Source organism: Schistocerca serialis, chromosome 4, assembly GCF_023864345.2.
Source record: "Schistocerca serialis cubense isolate TAMUIC-IGC-003099 chromosome 4, iqSchSeri2.2, whole genome shotgun sequence".
NCBI lineage: Eukaryota > Metazoa > Arthropoda > Insecta > Orthoptera > Acrididae > Schistocerca > Schistocerca serialis.
In genome coordinates, this window is record NC_064641.1 from 772036282 (window position 1) to 772056443 (window position 20162).

Consider the following 20162-nt stretch of genomic DNA (forward strand, 5'->3'; position numbering starts at 1 on the left):
AAAACATGAATCTTCTCGAGTTTTGTTGCTATCAAGCATCTTGGTCACCAGGCAGCAACTCTGCTGAACAACAACATCCACCTGTTTCAAGGGTTGAAAGATTGGTACCACACGGATAAAGAATATTCTCTTGCCGACGTAGGTACTGCCATGCGAGAAGTGCAATACAGGGCAAGTAAAAACAGCCCGGACAAGTGGATATGATTGGACGTGAATGTACGCATCTGAAGCACCACGTGTACGTCCGCAACGTGATCCAAATCGCTTCAGGGCGTAGTGCAGGCTGTGCCAGTGAGAGTGGAGCAATGCAAGCAGGACAATGGCACTCACAATGGAGCATCAGGTGTTCTTTGTGGAAAGTGGAAACGGTGTCGTCAGTCGTTTGCTTGTGTCTAAGTGCCAAGAAAGAGTGCCATGCAACTCTTAGGCTCAAAATTGCGTCAGACAGGATCTGCTTTCAACAAGTCAAAAAACATTCCGCAACCTGCCGGCACTCCAGAATATGGGGCTGCAGTTCACTAGAAAATGCTTCAGAGTCCCATGTAATCAACCCGACGCCTGACGCAAGAGATCGGCACGTAACGTCGCTCATGCGAACGAACACTCCACATGGACCTGCACATCTATCCGTGCCGAGTATCAGTGTTCGTACTTTAAAACCAGCACATGCACCTGAGTGCCTCCAGTTTTCTTAAGTGGTTGTTCACTGAGCTAACAACGAATGCTTGGGCATTCTTTTTGTCTGGTGATGCCTGATATCACTGGAGTGGTTACGTCGACTCACAGAATCACAGGTTCTGGGCAGCGGAGAATCCGCATAACTTTCACGAAACACCATTGCATGATCAGAAGGTTGGGGTTTGGTGTGAAATGTCTGCACGCCACTTTGTTGGTCCCATCCTCTTCCATGAGACGGTGACTTCGGCGCGTGACATTGCCAACATTTTAAAACCATTTGTGGCAGCATTAACGGAGGAGGAAAAGACCTACAGTTACTTCCAAAGGGATGAAACAACTGCCCATGCAGGTGGCCGAAGCTTGGAGCACGTGTACACAATCTTTAGGCCTGACAAGAGATGTTAGCAGAGGTCGGTCAGGCCGCGGTCCTAGCTAGCCACCCAAGACACCTGATCTGTCAGTGTGCGATTACTTTGTTTGAGGAGATCTCAAGTCTAGGGTGTATCGCAACAACCATCACAGTATTCAAGAACTGCAGCAGAATATTTTGGATGAGACTGCAGAAAGTCAAGCAGCCCAGCTTCGATGCACCTGCACCATCGTGCTGACCAGGACCAAAAAGTGCCAAGAGATGAACTATTGTGACTTTCAACATCTACTGTCGTCAGGTTAGTACCGTATTTCCTTTCCCCTGCTATGTTTCCTTGTACCCTGGAACTCGGTTCTCCGGGTCACTTTTATTTGCCCCACACTGTAGGAAATTAGATCCTCTGCCGTGCGCATAGAACATCCGTTGTCTTTCTGCAAGGGAAAGTTGCTCCAGCAGCGTGGCTGAAGTGTCTGGTAAGGATTTGTGATAGAGCAGGTGTTAGTTTAACCACTAAAGTACTTTAACCTACGAGACTCTCTGTCATAATTCCTACCCACACATTCATACTAAAGCGAGCTTGATACCTCGTTTCAATGATCGTTCGAAAATTTGCATCAACCCATACTAGTTTTCTGCAGTAATTTATTATCAAGCTCTTTGCGAATCCTGCCTTATCCGTAAATACAAGGCAAGCTGTGGTGGGCTGGTATTCAGATTCCTTCTCAGAATCCATTGGCAGAACTGTATTCTGACATCATAACGTTGTGCCGTCGTAGCTAGCACACGCTGTAAGCGATATGAAATAAGCTTAAGCACCTCCGATTCTCCGTAAACTTCTTTCAGGATCGTTTTCTTGTCATTACAACACTCGCTCCGAGATCCCGCGTGGGATATGTACGAGGTATACGGCGACACCTAGGCCATGACCCGAGTACAGTCCGTCCTTGATATAATAGGTATATCCCATAACAAGTTTTTGTTTCCGGACCTAAGTTTGTGCGAGGTTATTTTCTAGTTTTGGCCTGAACTACAGCTTGAAAGACTTGAGGAACACATCTTAAGCACCCTGTATGCAATTTCATGTTTTTTTCGAAACAAACTGCTACTCGGTATATGCTGCCTTACCTCTTTCGTCTAGATATCATATAAGCCATCAAAGGTTGGTTTCAGGGCTGTATTATTACATCTGTACTGTACTAAACGGCTAAAACGGTTACACAGTCACATAGTTATAGTTGCAGTTTGCCTATCTAAACGCTTCTAGAGACAACAAAACTCTTATTTTCGGCATTTCATATAATTATTGACCGAATTTAAAAATTTAAAATACTGTCTCAATCTATTCGTTATGAACCACAATCTGGTGTTAAACACAGTACGTCAAACATTACAATTAGAAAGAGTTTACTTGTCACAAGGTAGTGAAACTCACGGCGTACAGATTACCCAGACTATATTGATCCAGCATCTAAGAATGAGAGGCCTTACACTTCCAACAAACTTTTCACGTAGCTTTTAATCTTCATGAAACTGTTTTCTCTAATACCATCCTAAAAATGATAAAAGAAGAAAAGTTTATCGTATACCACATTTTCGCTGTTCATGCTGCAAAACAGCAGCATCGGACATGACGTTTTAAGTTATTACTTCTGTATTACTTACTCTATTTGCAACAAATTTTGAAGTCAGTATCCACATATACCACAAAAGATATCTACATAATTATATCATATGAAGTTGGAAATACTGAGATGCGAGAAAAAGTCTTCCGAAGTAAGAGTGATTTCAGGTGTGCCGCAGGGGAGTGTCGTAGGACCGTAGCTATTCACAATATACATAAATGACCTTGTGGATGACATCGGAAGTTCACTGAGGCTTTTTGCGGATGATGCTGTGGTATATCCAGAGATTGTAACAATGGAAAATTGTACTGAAATGCAGAAGAATCTGCAGCGAATTGACGCATGGTGCAGGGAATGGCAATTGAATCTCAATGTAGACAAGTGTAATGTGCTGAGAATACATAGGAAGAAAGATCCCTTATCATTTAGCTACAACATAGCAGGTCAGCAAGTGGAAGCAGTTAATTCCATAAATTATCTGGGAGTATGCATTTGAAATGGAATGATCATATAAAGTTGATCGTCGGTAAAGCAGATGCCAGACTGAGATTCATTGGAAGAATCCTAAGGAAATGCAATCCGAAAACAAAGGAAGTAGGTTACGGTACGCTTGTTAGCCCACTGCTTGAATACTGCTCAGCACTGTCGGATCCGTACCTGATAGGGTTGATAAAAGAGATAGAGAAGATCCAACGGAGAACAGCGCGCTTCGTTACAGGATCATTTAGTAATGGCGAAAGCGTTATGGAGATGATAGATAAACTCCAGTGGAAGACTCTGCAGGAGAGACGCTCAGTAGCTCGGTACGGGCTTTTGTTGAAGTTTCGAGAACATACCTTCACCGAGGAGTCAAACAGTATATGGTCACTCCTACGTATATCTCGCGAAGAGACGGTAAGGATAAAATCAGAGAGATTAGAGTCCACACAGAGGCATACCGACAATCCTTCTTTCCACGAATAATACGAGACTGGAATAGAAGGGAGAACCGATAGAGGCACTCAAGGTACCCTCCGCCACACACCGTCAGGTGGCTTGCGGAGTATGAATGTAGATGTAGAAAAAATACGATTATTAAAATGCAACATAAATAACCCACCCTATTGCTATTCCAGGGTTTGATAATGGGAGCACTTCCAACAAGCTTTAAACATAATCTGAAGCTGTTTTAGACATGGAAGATCGAGTTTTAATAGAATGAGAGTGATTCGTGCACGGCTCTTGTTCATGCCATTTATTGTTTGTCATCTTCTATTACTGTACTGCAACCTCGTTTTCCTACTCCATTTAATGGCGTCACTAACTTCCTGTCTTACTTGCCCGTGAGCGGCAACAGCAGCGTGTGTCGATAAGCGCACTGTCGTACCATCTCTGGAGCGACCGATAGTATTTCCGGGTCGACGTGTGTCTGAGTAGTCAGTTCCGGACGGACCAGCAGTGCAGTCGGGACGCAGCAGCAGTGAAGTTGGGGACGGAGCGCCGGTGAGGCGCCGACAGCCAGTGCTTGCCAACTGTTGGCGACACACATGAACTGTCTGACGGAGGGAGATTGGAGCGGGACGACCGTTGCTTGGTCGTTCGGTTGGTCGTCTCATCGGCCGACGTATATTTGGTCCTTTCACCATTTCCGGGCCTGCAGTTGGTCGGTCAGCGTGGAGCAGCGAGGAAATCTCCGCGGTACATAGTTTAGCAGGCCCACTGGCGGGCCTCTATGTGAGGTCGGAGTGTGTGGTGCTGTTCCCATTGCTATGGCCGGCCGGTGTGGCCGAGCGGTTCTAGGCGCTACAGTCTGGAACCGCGTGACCGCTACGGTCGCAGGTTCGAACCCTGCTTCGGGCATGGATGTGTGTGCTGTCCTTAGGTTAGTTAGGTTTAATTAGTTCTATGTTCTAGGGGACTGATGACCTCAAGTCCCATAGTGCTCAGAGCCATTTGAACCATTGCTATGAGGTTCGTGGCTCACCGACCCTGGACGTGAAAGTTGAGTTTTGACTTAATCTTCCAGCAAGTCACGACTGTTCACATTGCGTCGTTTGGAGTTCGTTGTCGGCTGTAAGGATATTCCCATGAGCAACAACATGTGTTTTCAAGTTGGAAAATTTTAGTCACTCTTCGGTGGAGTGTAACCGTACTTGGTTATTTGAATTGAAGTGCACCAGCGGAATCTTCTGCCGTGTGGCCGTTAACGTTCCGGTTACCTGCCCTGGACGTTGACGTAAATTCAGGCAGTGTATTATCATTATCTTGTTGTCGCTGTCCATCTCCCACCCGGTCTCCATCTCTCCACCCTCCTTACACTCTCCCAAGGTGGCTTCCGCCAGCTCCCCCTCCCTGATGATGTCATCCTCCCCTCCATCTACCCCTCCTATCAACTTTGATCCTCCCCCCCCCCCCCCACTTACTGTGTCCTTTCCTTTAGGCACCCTCCCTCCCTTCTCTCTCCTTTTTCCCCCATCCCTCTTCCCCCAGGCTTCCCCCTCCCCCTTCCTCCTTTCCTCCTATCTCCTCTGCCCATGGCATCTCTGCTCTCCCTTCTCCCTCTCCCACCCCCCTCCTCCTTTCTTGGCAGGGCCCCGGACTCGCACATGCTACGTGGACTTTCGCGCGCCGGAGATCATCGCCATCAGTGTCTCGTGTATGCCGTCGTGTTTAGTGTTCAGTGTTCACCCTCGCACTCCATCGTTCACCTGTGCCATCGCCATCTTCAGTGTTTGTGCGTCGTATCAACAGTTTGCAGTGTGGATTATCGTCGAGTGTGAACGGCTCCGTGTTTGTTCTTATGTGTCTACTGTTTTATTGCCCACCGTTCTGTAACTTATGTGTATTCTTCCTGTTTTTTCTCATTGTGTATTCTATGGCTGAAGAGCAGCGTAGAATGCTCATGACAGCCTGCCTGTTGTACAGGTTTTAAAATAACAATAAAGCAAAAAAAAAAAGCTGTCCATCAAGGTGTGTAGTCTGACAGCTCCATGTATAATTGGTTGTGGGCGCTAATACCTTCTGCATTGTTCCATTGAACTCCCTGTTGTGTACTGGTCGAGTGAAGTGGGGGTTAGCTTGTTGGTAGGTCCGTTGACTATCGGTCGGTTGGGTTTTTGTCGGATCCTGAATGGTTGGCACGACTGCCTGTCTCACCTAAGAGAGCGTTAGTGTTTGAATTCTAGACAGACCCTCGAACATCTGAGCACCCTTGGGTGTACTGCTTTTTTAAAATTCTGTTCTTATTGTTCGTACTTGTATGGCTTCTATGCCTTTTTTTATTTTGTTCTTGTTGTTTGTACTTGTATGGCTTCTAGCCGATTCTTTTTTAAAAATTGAGGTTGTTTTGCCGTTAAGGTGTAAGGTTCTTTAGCCCTTCAACCTATTTAAAAAAATCTATTTCACGTAATACCTTTGGCATTTTAAAGGTTTTAATGTTGTTTGAATTTTAAGTGTTGGGCCTTCAGCCGATTTTGAGTTTGAGTTGTTTTGCTCTTAAGGCCTATAGGCGAGTTCAAAGAACTGTTTCACGTAAGGTCTTTGGTATTAAAAAATTAATGTTATAGAGTTTTAAGTGTTAGGCTTTCAGCCGATTTGAATTTAACTTGTTTGCTCTTGAAGTGTCTGATTCTTTGGGCCCTCAGCCTAACTAAAGAACTGTTTTAAGATATGGATTTGCCTTTTAAATTTCTATTTTGGTTGAGTTTTGCCTAATTAAGAATTGTTTTAGGTAAGGCTATTTTTAATTAATTTTTTTTACCCTTACATGTTGGGCTTCCAGCCGATTTTGAATTTAAATCGTTTGCTCTGAAAATCTCAGATTCTTTGGCGCCTTCAGCCTAAATGATGAACTCTTGTAAGATAAGGCTTGCCTTTTAAATTTCTAATTATGCTGGCGTTTTAAGTTATTGACCTTCAGCCGTTTTTAAATTAGAGTGGTTTTCAGGTGGTAATTAGGTCCCAAAGATTAAGGCTACGTGCTTTAAAAAAATTTTTTTCGGTCTCTTGTAATGTTTGATCAAATAACAATTTAAACTGTCTTGTCCTGCAGGTTCAGTAAGCTGGGCGTTTCAGAGGGATGGCTGCTTTCTGATTTCCTTTGCAGCTGAGAAGGGCGCGCATGAATAGTAACCTTTGTGCACGAGACACGGCGTGTTTGACATGCAATCGTTTCGTCGGTGATGCCCCGTGTCGAATAGCCCTTTCGCACTGCTAATTCTAGTTCGTTAACTGTTCTGTGTACGAATTACGAAAACAACGGGATCGCTGGTATTTGTGCTTTGAGAAACAATATCTCCGTTCATTAAATTTTCTCCCAGTTCAATCTCTACTGGTTCTCTTGTAGTGCAATCCCATCAGTGGAAAGGAGACTGGAATCCTAGTTTAAAGCGTTTTGCAATCAGCGGTACGTCGGATTCGTGTGAAGTCTCATGTGTAAAGTGTCATACAGTTCCGTTTTATCATTAAACTGAACAAGTTCACTTCTCAGATAATTTGACGTCGAACCAGTTCAGAGGATGGCATCTATGAACCAGCAATAATATAAGCTCAAGTTTTTAGCGATGACTGTTGTAATAAACGGGATGCTCAGAGTCTCAAAAGAGACGTCGCTGCATTTGACATTACGTGTCATATCTTCACAGCTTAGATCAAATATTAAAATATTAACAGGATAATAATCATATGATGACTAACGTAAAAGTTCGGTAAAACTAAGATTTGTGCGGATTTGTATAACTTAATACATTTATTACGCCGTATGGAAGATGTATTTTACTTTATAGCACATAAAAATCTTACTGCGACTCAGTTCGGAGGTCATAGGATCTTTCAACAAAACAAAAACATAGTAATTGTTGTTGCTGTCCTGATACGAATTGTTAATGAAACATTAGAGGAAAACTTTGTACATATTATCTTCCTAATTGCTATCATACACTCCTGGAAATGGAAAAAAGAACACATTGACACCGGTGTGTCAGACCCACCATACTTGCTCCGGACACTGCGAGAGGGCTGTACAAGCAATGATCACACGCACGGCACAGCGGACACACCAGGAACCGCGGTGTTGGCCGCCGAATGGCGCTAGCTGCACAGCATTTGTGCACCGCCGCCGTCAATGTCAGCCAGTTTGCCGTGGCATACGGAGCTCCATCGCAGTCTTTAACACTGGTAGCATGCCGCGACAGCGTGGACGTGAACTGTATGTGCAGTTGACGGACTTTGAGCGAGGGCGTATAGTGGGCATGCGGGAGGCCGGGTGGACGTACCGCCGAATTGCTCAACACGTGGGGCGTGAGGTCTCCACAGGACATCGATGTTGTCGCCAGTGGTCGGCGGAAGGTGCACGTGCCCGTCGACCTGGGACCGGACCGCAGCGACGCACGGATGCACGCCAAGACCGTAGGATCCTACGCAGTGCCGTAGGGGACCGCACCGCCACTTCCCAGCAAATTTGGGACACTGTTGCTCCTGGGGTATCGGCGAGGACCATTCGCAACCGTCTCCACGAAGCTGGGCTACGGTCCCGCACACCGTTAGGCCGTCTTCCGCTCACGCCCCAACATCGTGCAGCCCGCCTCCAGTGGTGTCGCGACAGGCGTGAATGGAGGGACGAATGGAGACGTGTCGTCTTCAGCGATGAGAGTCGCTTCTGCCTTGGTGCCAATGATGGTCGTATGCGTGTTTGGCGCCGTGCAGGTGAGCGCCACAATCAGGACTGCATACGACCGAGGCACACAGGGCCAACACCCGCCATCATGGTGTGGGGAGCGATCTCCTACACTGGCCGTACACCACTGGTGATCGTCGAGGGGACACTGAATAGTGCACGGTACATCCAAACCGTCATCGAACCCATCGTTCTACCATTCCTAGACCGGCAAGGGAACTTGCTGTTCCAACAGGACAATGCACGTCCGCATGTATCCCGTGCCACCCAACGTGCTCTAGAAGGTGTAAGTCAACTACCCTGGCCAGCAAGATCTCCGGATCTGTCCCCCATTGAGCATGTTTGGGACTGGATGAAGCGTCGTCTCACGCGGTCTGCACGTCCAGCACGAACGCTGGTCCAACTGAGGCGCCAGGTGGAAATGGCATGGCAAGCCGCTCCACAGGACTACATCCAGCATCTCTACGATCGTCTCCATGGGAGAATAGCAGCCTGCATTGCTGCGAAAGGTGGATATACACTGTACTAGTGCCGACATTGTGCATGCTCTGTTGCCTGTGTCTATGTGCCTGTGGTTCTGTCAGTGTGATCATGTGATGTATCTGACCCCAGGAATGTGTCAATAAAGTTTCCCCTTCCTGGGACAATGAATTCACGGTGTTCTTATTTCAATTTCCAGGAGTGTATGTTCTAAAACGTAAGACACTAGAAAGATATAGCAGCTTCCACTATTACAAACCAAAAACTGAAGTCAGTTGTTGGTAACCTACAGCACACGATGCTACTTCCGGCGACCTGGATAGCTAACAGATTTAGTCATTATAAGACACAAAGGAATTAAAGCCACTAGCTGCCAGTGGTACTGATGTCAATGGGGAAAGTTAAAAATTAGTGACGGACTGGGATGCGAAATTTACCCATTGATATAAATTAATGGGCACTGGCAGTTAATGTCTTTAATTCATTTCCATGTTGATTTATAGTGGCTGCAGTATCAAATTGTCCGAAAGAAGATATATCACACACAAAATTTGGAATGTCAAATAAAAAATTATTTTATTGAGCAAACAGTTTCGGCGATATATTACAGTATCTTCAGGTCACCTGACCGACGTCCAGGAAGATTCCCACCTCTGGTCCTGTCAAAATAAGGGGTAGCATTCAATGACTGGCATCCGTAGAGAAATCTACTTAGGTAGTTGAAAGGTGTTTTGATTTGACATTCTGTACTGAACAGCTGATGTCACGTTACCATGTGTATAAAGATGGATACACAAAGAGATAAATAATTATTATAATGGAAAAAACTATCAAAGTTTTATGTGTTATTCCTTCAGTAAAATGCGTTAGAAAATTATCTAGCTGAAACACGTTGCTTCAACGAATGTCAACACGTTTTAAAGTTAAGAACTTAGCCGCGATCACACTGTCGATGACTGCGCAAGGTGGTAACAACTTGTACAGGGTGATACGACTGCAGCAGCTGATGCGGCTCTAACGTCACATTTTTGGCAACATGAAACAGTACTAGAATGGAATTTTCAGTCTGCAGTGGAGTGTGCACTGGTAGGAAACTTCCTGGCGGTTTAAAACTATGTGCCTGTCCGAGACTCTAAGTCGGAACCTTCACCTTTCGCAGGCAAGTGCCGTACCAACTGAACTACCCATGCTCTCTAGGAGTGATAGTTCTGCAAGGTTCGCAGAAGAGCTTCTGTGAAGTTTCGAAGGCAGGAGGCGACGTACTGGCGGAATTAAAGCTGTGGGGACGGGTCGTGAGTCGTGCTTGGGTAGATTGGTAGAGCACTTTCCCGCGACACGCAAAGGCCCTGAGTCGAGTCTCGGTCCAGCACACAGTTCTAATCTGCCAGGAAGTTCATGAAACACTACTGCTTCGTTACGTAAACAAAATTCAACATGTAAGGATTTTGTTCTGTGTTTTCATCCAGATTGAAGAGGCATAAAGTTTCCTTGACTGCACTTTGCTTAGATGACGCCAGATTCATACAGTATTCCGAGAACTGTGCGATCGCAAATCTGTCTACTAATTAATACGGAAAAACTTCGTCTCCAATTCTTTATGTTGCGTCCGCCCTTTTTTCCTTAAATTGGAGAAGTAGTGCCTAGTTGATATAAATAACCCCTTCTGCATATCAGTAGAAGCCAGTCTAAATTCTAGGCCGGCCGGTGTGGCCGTGCGGTTAAAGGCGCTTCAGTCTGGAACCACGTGACCGCTACGGTCGCAGGTTCGAATCCTGCCTCGGGCATGGATGTGTGTGATGTCCTTAGGTTAGTTAGGTTTAATTAGTTCTAAGTTCTAGGCGACTGATGACCTCAGAAGTTAAGTCGCATAGTGCTCAGAACCATTTGAACCATTCTAAATTCTTCTTAAAATGCTGTGCTTAAAAATATTAAACATGTTCCTTTCACTAAATTATTAAGCATGTTTCACTTGAATGTATGTTTCAACTATTTTATTAGCAAAATAGAAAAAAAGTATTCAGTATTTACGTGTTCTTTATTCAATACCATTATAGTGGTGGGAAGGAAATATGTGCAACCAACAATATATTCACGTTGTGACAATGCGGCCCGTGCGAACAAAAACCTTTAGATCCCCTGTCTTGATGAACAAGGCGGGATGAGAATAAAACTGGACACTTGATGTAATGTTTATCTTTGCCTTTCAGTTATCTGTCCTCACTGCGCATTGTGGGAGCAACTGTTTTGTTATGCACGGTAATACGACTACAGAAGCAAACGTGATTCTAATATCACATTTTTGGGAACACTTTTGTTCCTCACTGCCCTCACTAAATATTTTTCTACATTATTTTATTATTATTATTATTATTATTATACTTTCTTTGTTGTAATTCTGTCACAGTGGCGCTTTATCACGGTGGCTGCTAGTTACGAACTACGAAGATCATTTTCAAGTTAGTTTAGTTCAATTTGCACTACATGACTGCATCTACACTGTGAAATCGGTCTGACATTCCATGTAAATATGTAACTTGCGTATGTTACATATGTGGGGATTGATTGTCGCGTAACCATGCACTATTGGTCCAACTTCAATAGGCCTAGCTTGGAAATGATCTTGGTGGTACGTTACTAGCCACCAGCATAATAAAACGCAACTGTGACGGAAATATAATAAAGAACTGATGTTATCCAAGTTGCTGGCCTTGTACTGACATCGTGCTGGAAATACATCCATATACAGGGTGTATTGACCAAAACAAGAAAAAGTGTACTAACCATGAGGTCTAAAATTCATACTTTAAGAGCTATGAGCACTGGTTTATCTTCTCTAGAGTGTGACTTATGTCTTCTACAGGGAAGAAAGGTGCTCATAGCTCTTAAGGTAGGGATTTTAGAGCCAATGTTTACTACTTGTTCTATTTTTTCTACTTTTGGTCCCTACTACCTCTTCCCAAAGTATGAGAAACAAAGAACATACAGTAGAAGAGAGGTGTTTCATAGTATCCAAGATGAAGTGTAGTATCGATGATGAACAAGTTTCCGTATCTATTAAGGTATGCACTCTAGTGCCCTTGTTTACTAGACTTTTTTCTTGTTTTGGTGCAGTGAACCTGTCCCTATAGCTTGTCGGTGTTTTCTTGGGACACCCTGTATAATAATGTCGTTATTATTATATAATTATTTATAATAGTAAACTCAGAAAATGAGTTCACTGTGCTACAGTCCATATTTGACTAGTCGGGCACTTCCCAAGCATCTTGTACTGCGTGATTTATCGGCTGATAATTTGTGCATGTTCCAGTAAAGTGGCTTTATGCGACTGGCCGATGGATATTTTATCAAAGCCAATTGTTTTCAAGTTCCAACTGAGACCTTTTGGCACTACTCCCAGTATGTCGAGAACTACTGGATCCACTTTCACTGGTGTACGGTAGAGTCGCTGTAGTTCGATTTTCAGCTCCTCGTATCTGTAAAGACTTTGCAATCGTCTCTCTTCGATTCTGATATCACCTGGGATGGTAATGTCAGACATCAACATTGTCTTTTTCTCCACAACTGCCGTGTGTTAAGTATTATATTCCAGCAATAGATCTTTCTAAAATCGGAAGTCCCACAACAATCTGTCATGTTCGTTGTCGACAATTTTTTCTGACTTGTTGCCCCACCAGTTTCTTTCCACCGGCGGTCGGTAATTTTCGCATAAGTTCCAGTAGGTATTTCGTGCCACGTCATTTCAAGTCCTTGCAAAGTCAGCACTGAATGTTTTCCTGATTTCTCGATTCTGGCTGTGATGGAGTTAGTTCTGATAGCTCGTTCCCGATCAGCAAAAGTCAGTCTGTTTCGTTTTTAGGGTTCCATCGGTCACCCAAGACCAGGTCTTTTCTTTTTGTATTTTGTTTTCTGTCTTCCCCAAAAGCTACCCGTGCAATGTTTAACTACGCAAGCCGTCAGTGTGGCACTGGAGTACAGCTTTCCGGTAATGATTCGTCGTTTACCGTACCTGGAGAAGCTTCGTGTTGCTGACTTCAAGCGTTGCTGATTTTTTCCTATCTGTCGCATAGTCGCGCGACTGCTACGGTCGCAGGTTCGAATTCTGCCTCGGGCATGGATGTGTGTGATGTCCTCAGGTTAGTTAGGTTTAAGTAGTTCTAAGTTCTAGGGGACTGGTGACTTCGAAGTTAAGTCCCATAGTGCTCAGAACCATTTTTTGTCGCGTAGTCTGCCAGTACATGCTTCTTTTCCTCCACTGTCTCTCTAATTCCCAAGACTCCTCTCTACCTATTTTCCTGAAAAAGTACAGCCGGTCGAAGTCTCTGCCAGGGTGTAGTGCGTGGTAAATTGTCACAAGTTTTATTGTTTGCTATATAGGTTATACGGCTCTAGAGTTCATAATGTCCGTCAGGTATGACAGGTATGTCTAAGGTATTAAGTACCATAATGGTGTTGCCACCATTTAGTTTGCTTTTCTAAAACTTCCCTGACTCATTTACATGCCAGTGCTTGATGTTGTCCAGCTGCAAAATGCCTAGGCGATGATGGAACAGCAGTGGGAAGAACGAGTCTCCCTGGGAAATGCCTCACCTGATGCTGAATGGCCTGTAACTTTCTTTTCCGGCAAATACTTTGTTCCACCGTGTCTTTTGTGATTTTACTGTTGTCTTTTCTGACCCCGATGGCTTTCAGACACTTAGTGATCCACCTGTGTGGCTGTGTGTCAAAGGCTTTTGCAGTTTCCAACAATCATGTGTTGGTAAGGGACTGATCCATTGTGCCTCTGCTGCTACTACGCTTGTTGCCTTTTTATTCTACTGAGGTATTTCCCAGAATGTCCTTGATTATGACGGCTGGGAAGCCCGTCGGCAATTTGAAGATGGCTGGAAAAGACGTCATCGGCCTGCAACCTCCAGCTGTTACCTCTTTTGCAGGGTCCACCTGCAGTAAACACGTTTTTCCAGATGTTAGCCATTCAGTGATGTTCCCTGTCTGTAACACTGCTTTAAACTGTTCAACCATTTTCGCATGCGTGCTGGTCAGGCATTTGAGCTACAAGCCTTGCTGTTGATCGCTGTCAGGGGTGTCAAATTCTTGAATTTCTTCACTCTTTACTCAACCATTTCAGGTGTTATGCCCAGCTGTTGCATTATGGTCTTTAAGAAAATTTATTTTCAGAGGCCATTATCCACCTAGGAGTTTTGTTGCCTTTTTCAGTTTCTCAGACATCTTTCCAGTACTGGATTCTTACATCTGCCTCTGGTTTTTTGTCTCTTTCTGATTCAGGCTCTGGTAGAACTGCCTCTGATTGTGTTTTGCCTACGTTGGATTATCCTGGCCTCGTTTCTTTCGATTTTCCTGGTGCAGTTTTTTATTGCTTTAGAATCTCTAAAATTTTCTTCAATTTTCCTCTTTATAACCCTATACATTTTTATTAGATAGTGAGAATGTTGTACAAGTTAAGTAATTTACCTAGAAACAGATGCATTTTCCTTGTCAGTGTTTCAGTATACAACTGATTCCAGAATCACATGAGTGTATGCGCACCAGAGACCGCCATACGTAATTTCCGGCAGTTTCTACAGATCTGTTTGTCGTTAAACATGAAGTTGTGTTTTACGCAACATTTCTAAATATTCCGCGTTCTACACAATTAATTGCTGTGAAATGTATTAATATATTGTTAATTTATGGCGAGTAAAATCCCATTTATTTTTACAGTCACCTACATAAGAAGTGTACAATTAAGCCATATTTCGCCGGTCGCACACCTCATTGTACTTTGAAGCGAAAGAACGTCTTCTGCCTTGGAAGATCTGAAACTTGCATATGAACCGAATTTCTTTATATCTTAACAATTTTCCCTGAACTGAAAATGAAAATTTTTGTTAGTTGCCAACAGCTGGTATTTCAAATTTTTATAACTTGGTATCTGGTTTTTGATAACATTTCTCCGTAATTTTATTCCACTTAGTGATTAATGATACTTACGTAACTGACAGACTAAAAAATACAATAACGACAGACCTTATCGACTACAAAAATTTAAAATTTCAACAGAATTTGTTCCTAGGTACATGAGCATGTTGTACCTAGCAACTTTTTCACAGCTGGAAAATTTTTGTAATTTCTGTACTTTCAGAAACAGACTGCAGCACACAAAAAGTGGAAAAAGTATAATAAACTTCTATGATGGGGCTAGCTAGGAGACTCTTTGATCCTCTGGTTATTTAATGTATGCTCTTTCATGCTTAAAGCAAGTCCCAAGCTTTTGATTTTCAGTTCCAGTTGAACTTCGAGCTTGGGTTTCCAGTCGATTATTATTATTATTATTATTATTATTATTGTTATACATACATACCAATCATCAGTTATAATAATAATAATAATAATAATAATAATAACAATAATTGTTATTATTATTATTCCTCCTTAGTACTTATAGTATGTGGACGTTCTAATAAGAACGTTACCGACTGTCGGAAGTTCATGATTACCTCACAAATAACAGTAAATATTTTTATAAGTGAGATAATCGTATCTTCGTAAACAGACTTCACACTGGAACAAAGAATAATGAGGTAATGCTGAATCACCTTAAAATTTAATAGTTGAATTGATATTTCATAAACCATAATCGTACAAAACTCATTGCCATACGGAAATAACTCACCAGTTCGGTGTTGTTGTGAAAAATGCTGCCATCGAGCTGCGTAAGGTTGTTGTAGTCGATGTAGAGCGAGTTGAGAAGTGGTGTGTACGAGAATGTGCCGGGAAGTAGCTCCGTGAGGTTGTTGATGTTGAGGAAAACCTGTTCAGGAACCATTTATGTGAGCCATCAGCCCAATAAAACAATCTCTCTTAATATTCTACGAAATTTCACAAAGCGAATTAATTTTGAAACTATTACTGATGTTTTACATCCAGGAATGGGTTGGCACATGTTTAATATTCTGGTTACAGAATTGCAGACTAACATCCACGAAAATTGAAATGTGTAGCAGGATAAAAATTTCTGCAAGAAAAATGGTTCAAATGGCTCTGAGCACTATGGGACTTAACATCTGTGGTCATCAGTCCCCTAGAACTTAGAACGACTTAAACCTAACTAACCTAAGGACATCACACACATGCACGCCCGAGACAGGATTCGAACCTGCGACCGTAGCAGTCACGCGGTTGCACACTGTAGCGCCTAGAACCGAACGGCCACACCGGCCGGCTGTCTGCAAGAACTTCATACCGTGGATTAAGTATGTTAAAATACAAACAATTATGATTATAACTTGGATGAAATAATTTAATGATTGTCAGTGCTATACATACAGAATTACGATCGGTTTGCTACTGGCCTCTACCTCTCAACTCGTGAAAGAACAATCAAAAAGGTATTTTAATGAAAATGTAGCAATACATAATTGTAAATGGTTTCAGGTCTCAGAAATTCAGTGTGGTGTCAAGTCCTGCATGTTGTTTTTTTTCGAGTCGTAGCATGGAATCAGAGGAAGCCTGCATACGTGTCCTTTCAAATGATTGGTATAAAAGTTCAAAAACCATCAACAGTGGTTGCTGGATTACGGTGACGATAAAGTTTCAGAGCAACCATACCTCTACATGTCCGATGGAGGAAATGTAAGGCAAACGTGGCATACAGGAAAACAGCGTATCATTCTTCGGATGAGGCGTGTAGCTTTCTCGTCCTATGTGCTAGTCGTTTTCCTGAAGGATGGCACATTTGATTTCTTGAAAAAAGTCAATGCCTTATGCTCTAAGGCTCCCCTCATCTGTTTGTTGCTACTCAGGCACTCCTCAATGCGTTAGAGGTAGCGTGTTATATACAGTTGCACCCATGGCTACAAATTTCGTTGAATGTGGGAATAACTTTCTTACAAAAATCTCTTCCTCGGGTGAAAACTAGATAAGAAGACAATTGAAGAGTCTGAAATGTTGCGTTACAGAAGGATAGTGAAAAACTGAGAGGACTGTGAATTGTTAGTCTCCAAAATCATCATTAAATCATGCAATATTTAAAGAAAAACTTCATCTTATTTTGTTTCGTGATTTTTGCTTTTCCTATTCCGAAAACGTAAGTTGCATCACATGGGTGGTTGGAAACGAAAATCTTATTATTACGAAGACTAATGAAAAACTAGTTCTGCTTACCTTTTCAAAAATATAAATCTTCTTTAATGCTTCAAAAGTTTCCCATAGTATTAATAACACCTTCTTGATTTCCCATTCTTGGTCTATGCCATAACATAATGCCAACCATTACAATACTAAAGACAATACTGTGATCAGATTAAGACATACTGGTATTGTGTGCGAGACAATATTGAGAATACTGGCAGTGGAGACATGCGGTCCCTGCCGCGATTAGTCTCACAAAATTCCAGTTTTTCATTTTGTTGGAAATTCAGTTGCTATGAGTTTTACATAAACTAACATTTTTATATGACAGTTCCAGCATTCATTTTTATTTTTCATATCATAGTCTTTTATATACCTGACCCTTCTGATACATATGCGTTATCTTTTTCGTATGGGTTGGATATAATTATTTTATAAACTTTGTTACTTGTATTGTCCTTTGTCACATTTCATTATGTATAACTGTACACAGTTTACTATTACAAACATTTTTTACGGGGAAATCATTCCTCCCTACCCTCTCTCTCTCTTTTGCGAATTTTTATGTGACATTAACTTTTCAATTTACCAAGTGCAGTTATCAAGTGAAAAAAATCCGCTGATCAGAATCTATTTGAGATTTACAACAAAAATCAAACATTATTTCTCTCAAAAAATAATTATATTAACTTCCGCGTATATAATATAATCACAATCATCATATTTTACTTCCGTCAAAGTATCCTCTTTTGGATTTAATGACTGCCTCATAAACTCGAGGCATGCGGTCAATCGTCGGCCGGAGTGGCCGAGGGGTTCTAGGCACTACAGTCTGGAACTGCGCGACCGCTACGGTCGCAGGTTCGAATCCTCCCTTGGGAATGGATGTGTGCGATGTCCTTAGGATAGTTAGGTTTAAGTAGTTCTAAGTTCTAGGGGACTGATGACCTCAGAAGTTAAGTCCCATAGTGCTCAGAGCCATTTGAACCATGCGGTCAATCAGTTTTTGTAGGTATCGTAAATCTATATGATTCCACACATCCTCAACAATATTCCAGAGATGTTCCTTGCTGGATATATTAACTTCCCTGATACGTCTGTCCACTTCATCCCAGACCATTTCAATGGGATTACAATGGGGGCTTTGGGACGGCCATGCCATATTATTCAGTACTTTCTGTTTTTACTTTGATGCAATGTAGTTCGTACAGTATGCTGACCAATGTTTTGGGTCATTATCCTGGGTATGGTGAACCCTTTCCCTATTCAGCGCAGTCCACTTCGTACTGCATGATACTGAAGTATGTGGTGGTACTCCTTCTGATCCAGACATCTTATTTTCACAATATCACCAACTCTATCCCGGCAAAACATCCCCAAACCATAAGAGAACCTCCACCGTGTTAAACTGTAGGTAGAACATGCTGCTGGGCTACCCTTTTCCCTGCAAATCGTCGAAGAAATATTCTCCTTCTGGTTCCAAAAATCTCGAAAGTCGATTCATCGATGAATGACACCTTCGCCCACTCCAATTACGATGTTTTCTAGCCCATTCAAGTCTCTTCTGTTTATTTATGGGCATTAGAAGGGGTTTTCTTGCTGTGGCACATCGTTTCAAGCCGGCTTCAGGCAGCCCCCTTTTTACTGTTGCAACAAATATTGTTGTCGCGTTAATTTCTACCAATTCTACACTAATTTGAGGCGCTGTTTTGAATCTGTTTCTCTTCCTGGTAATTCTGATATATCTGTCATAACTCTTAGTTGTTTTACGAGGTAGTCCTGGGCGTGGTATGTCCTCATTGCTACCTGTTATCTTTTGGTGATGAAGGGTGTATTGCACTCCCCCTATAGACACACTACCCTGTTTCACAATTTGGCGAGTAGATAAACCTGCTTGGCTAAGAGTTACAATTGCAGCACGTTTTTCTGTGGATACCTCCACTCGTGGGGCCATACTAGCGATGTGCACACTTCAACGTCACGAAGGAACTGACGGGCAGGAACCATATGTTATGTATCGTAGCAATGCTTGCCGTTCGTGTCGGACGTCACGTCATTAGCGGGAACAAGATAGGTGCACCAAATGCGGCGTCTGTCGGCAAATAGGTAAACAGTCATATAAGATAGGTACGTAAGATTTATGTACAAAAATTGATGGATACTATTGTATGTCGATGAACACATACAAAAATCACATGTGTACAACTGTTGTACTATTCCTTTGCTTCCTCAACTGTACCCACGGTATTAGACCTTACCTACAGAGAGCTAGGTGTCATTTATTGGGTATATTGAAATTAATGAGCGGTAGTGTAAGAATGTGAAAATCGCGAAAATTCAAGCTATAAATTGGAAAAATACGCAGGTATCGGGCTCTGCACTAATCCGTAGTATCGATCTGTACGCTAAATCCCGTTGAGAAAGTTTCATTGATGAGAAATGAGGAGCTTCTCTGGCTAGAAGAAAGGACAGGATAATAGGCCATTTGTTAAGAGATATAGGACTTTCATTGTAACGGATGGGGCCGTAGATGGCTACAAATGATGGACTAGACACGTTCTAGGATATATACAACAAATAAGTTCAAAAATGTTCAAATGTGTGTGAAATCTTATGGGACTTAACTGTTAAGGTCATCAGTCCCTAAGCTTACACACTACATGACCTAAATTATCATAAGGACAAACACACACACCCATGACCGAGGACTCGAACCTCCGCCGGGAACAGCCGCACAGTCAATAAATGCAGCGCCTAAGACCGCTCGGCTAATCCCGCGCGGAAACAAATAAGTGTAAGTATCTGGCACTACTCTACAATAACACGTTGGCATAAATTGCGCATCAAATCATGAGAAGACCGTTGGAAAAAACAAAGAATTCTATCACAGTCCAACCGTTAAATATTTCTAATAAACACACTATCTGATCAAAAATATTCGGACAACTATTAGTAGCTATAATTATGGGAAGTAGAACAGTTCGCCTTTATGCGGGCATGACAGTCCATGTTCCTCAAGAAGTGATACCAGAGATGGCAGTAATGTTGAACGCTCGAGTCTGGAACGAAGAAGCACTAACTCATTCTAAAGACGTTGCATCTGGAACATGAGGCCTCTGTACATATCAGTCCATTTCAGATGTGTGTTCACATCTTTCGGCATTTAGGGATTTCTTAAGCGCAGTAATGGAACTACGTCATAACTACGAAGATGTTCCGCATACCGCTACGG

General features: G+C 42.7%; 1 protein-coding gene across 1 annotated transcript in view; it reads right to left on the reverse strand.

Moving 5' to 3' along the window:
• Positions 1–20162, reverse strand: part of LOC126474757 (leucine-rich repeat-containing protein 15-like) — a 151233-nt gene that overhangs the window by 34506 nt on the left and 96565 nt on the right. Inside the window, exon 3 of the mRNA XM_050102234.1 lies at positions 15474–15611. Within this exon, the coding sequence (XP_049958191.1) occupies positions 15474–15611 (138 nt within the window). The remainder of the gene's footprint in view (positions 1–15473; positions 15612–20162) is intronic.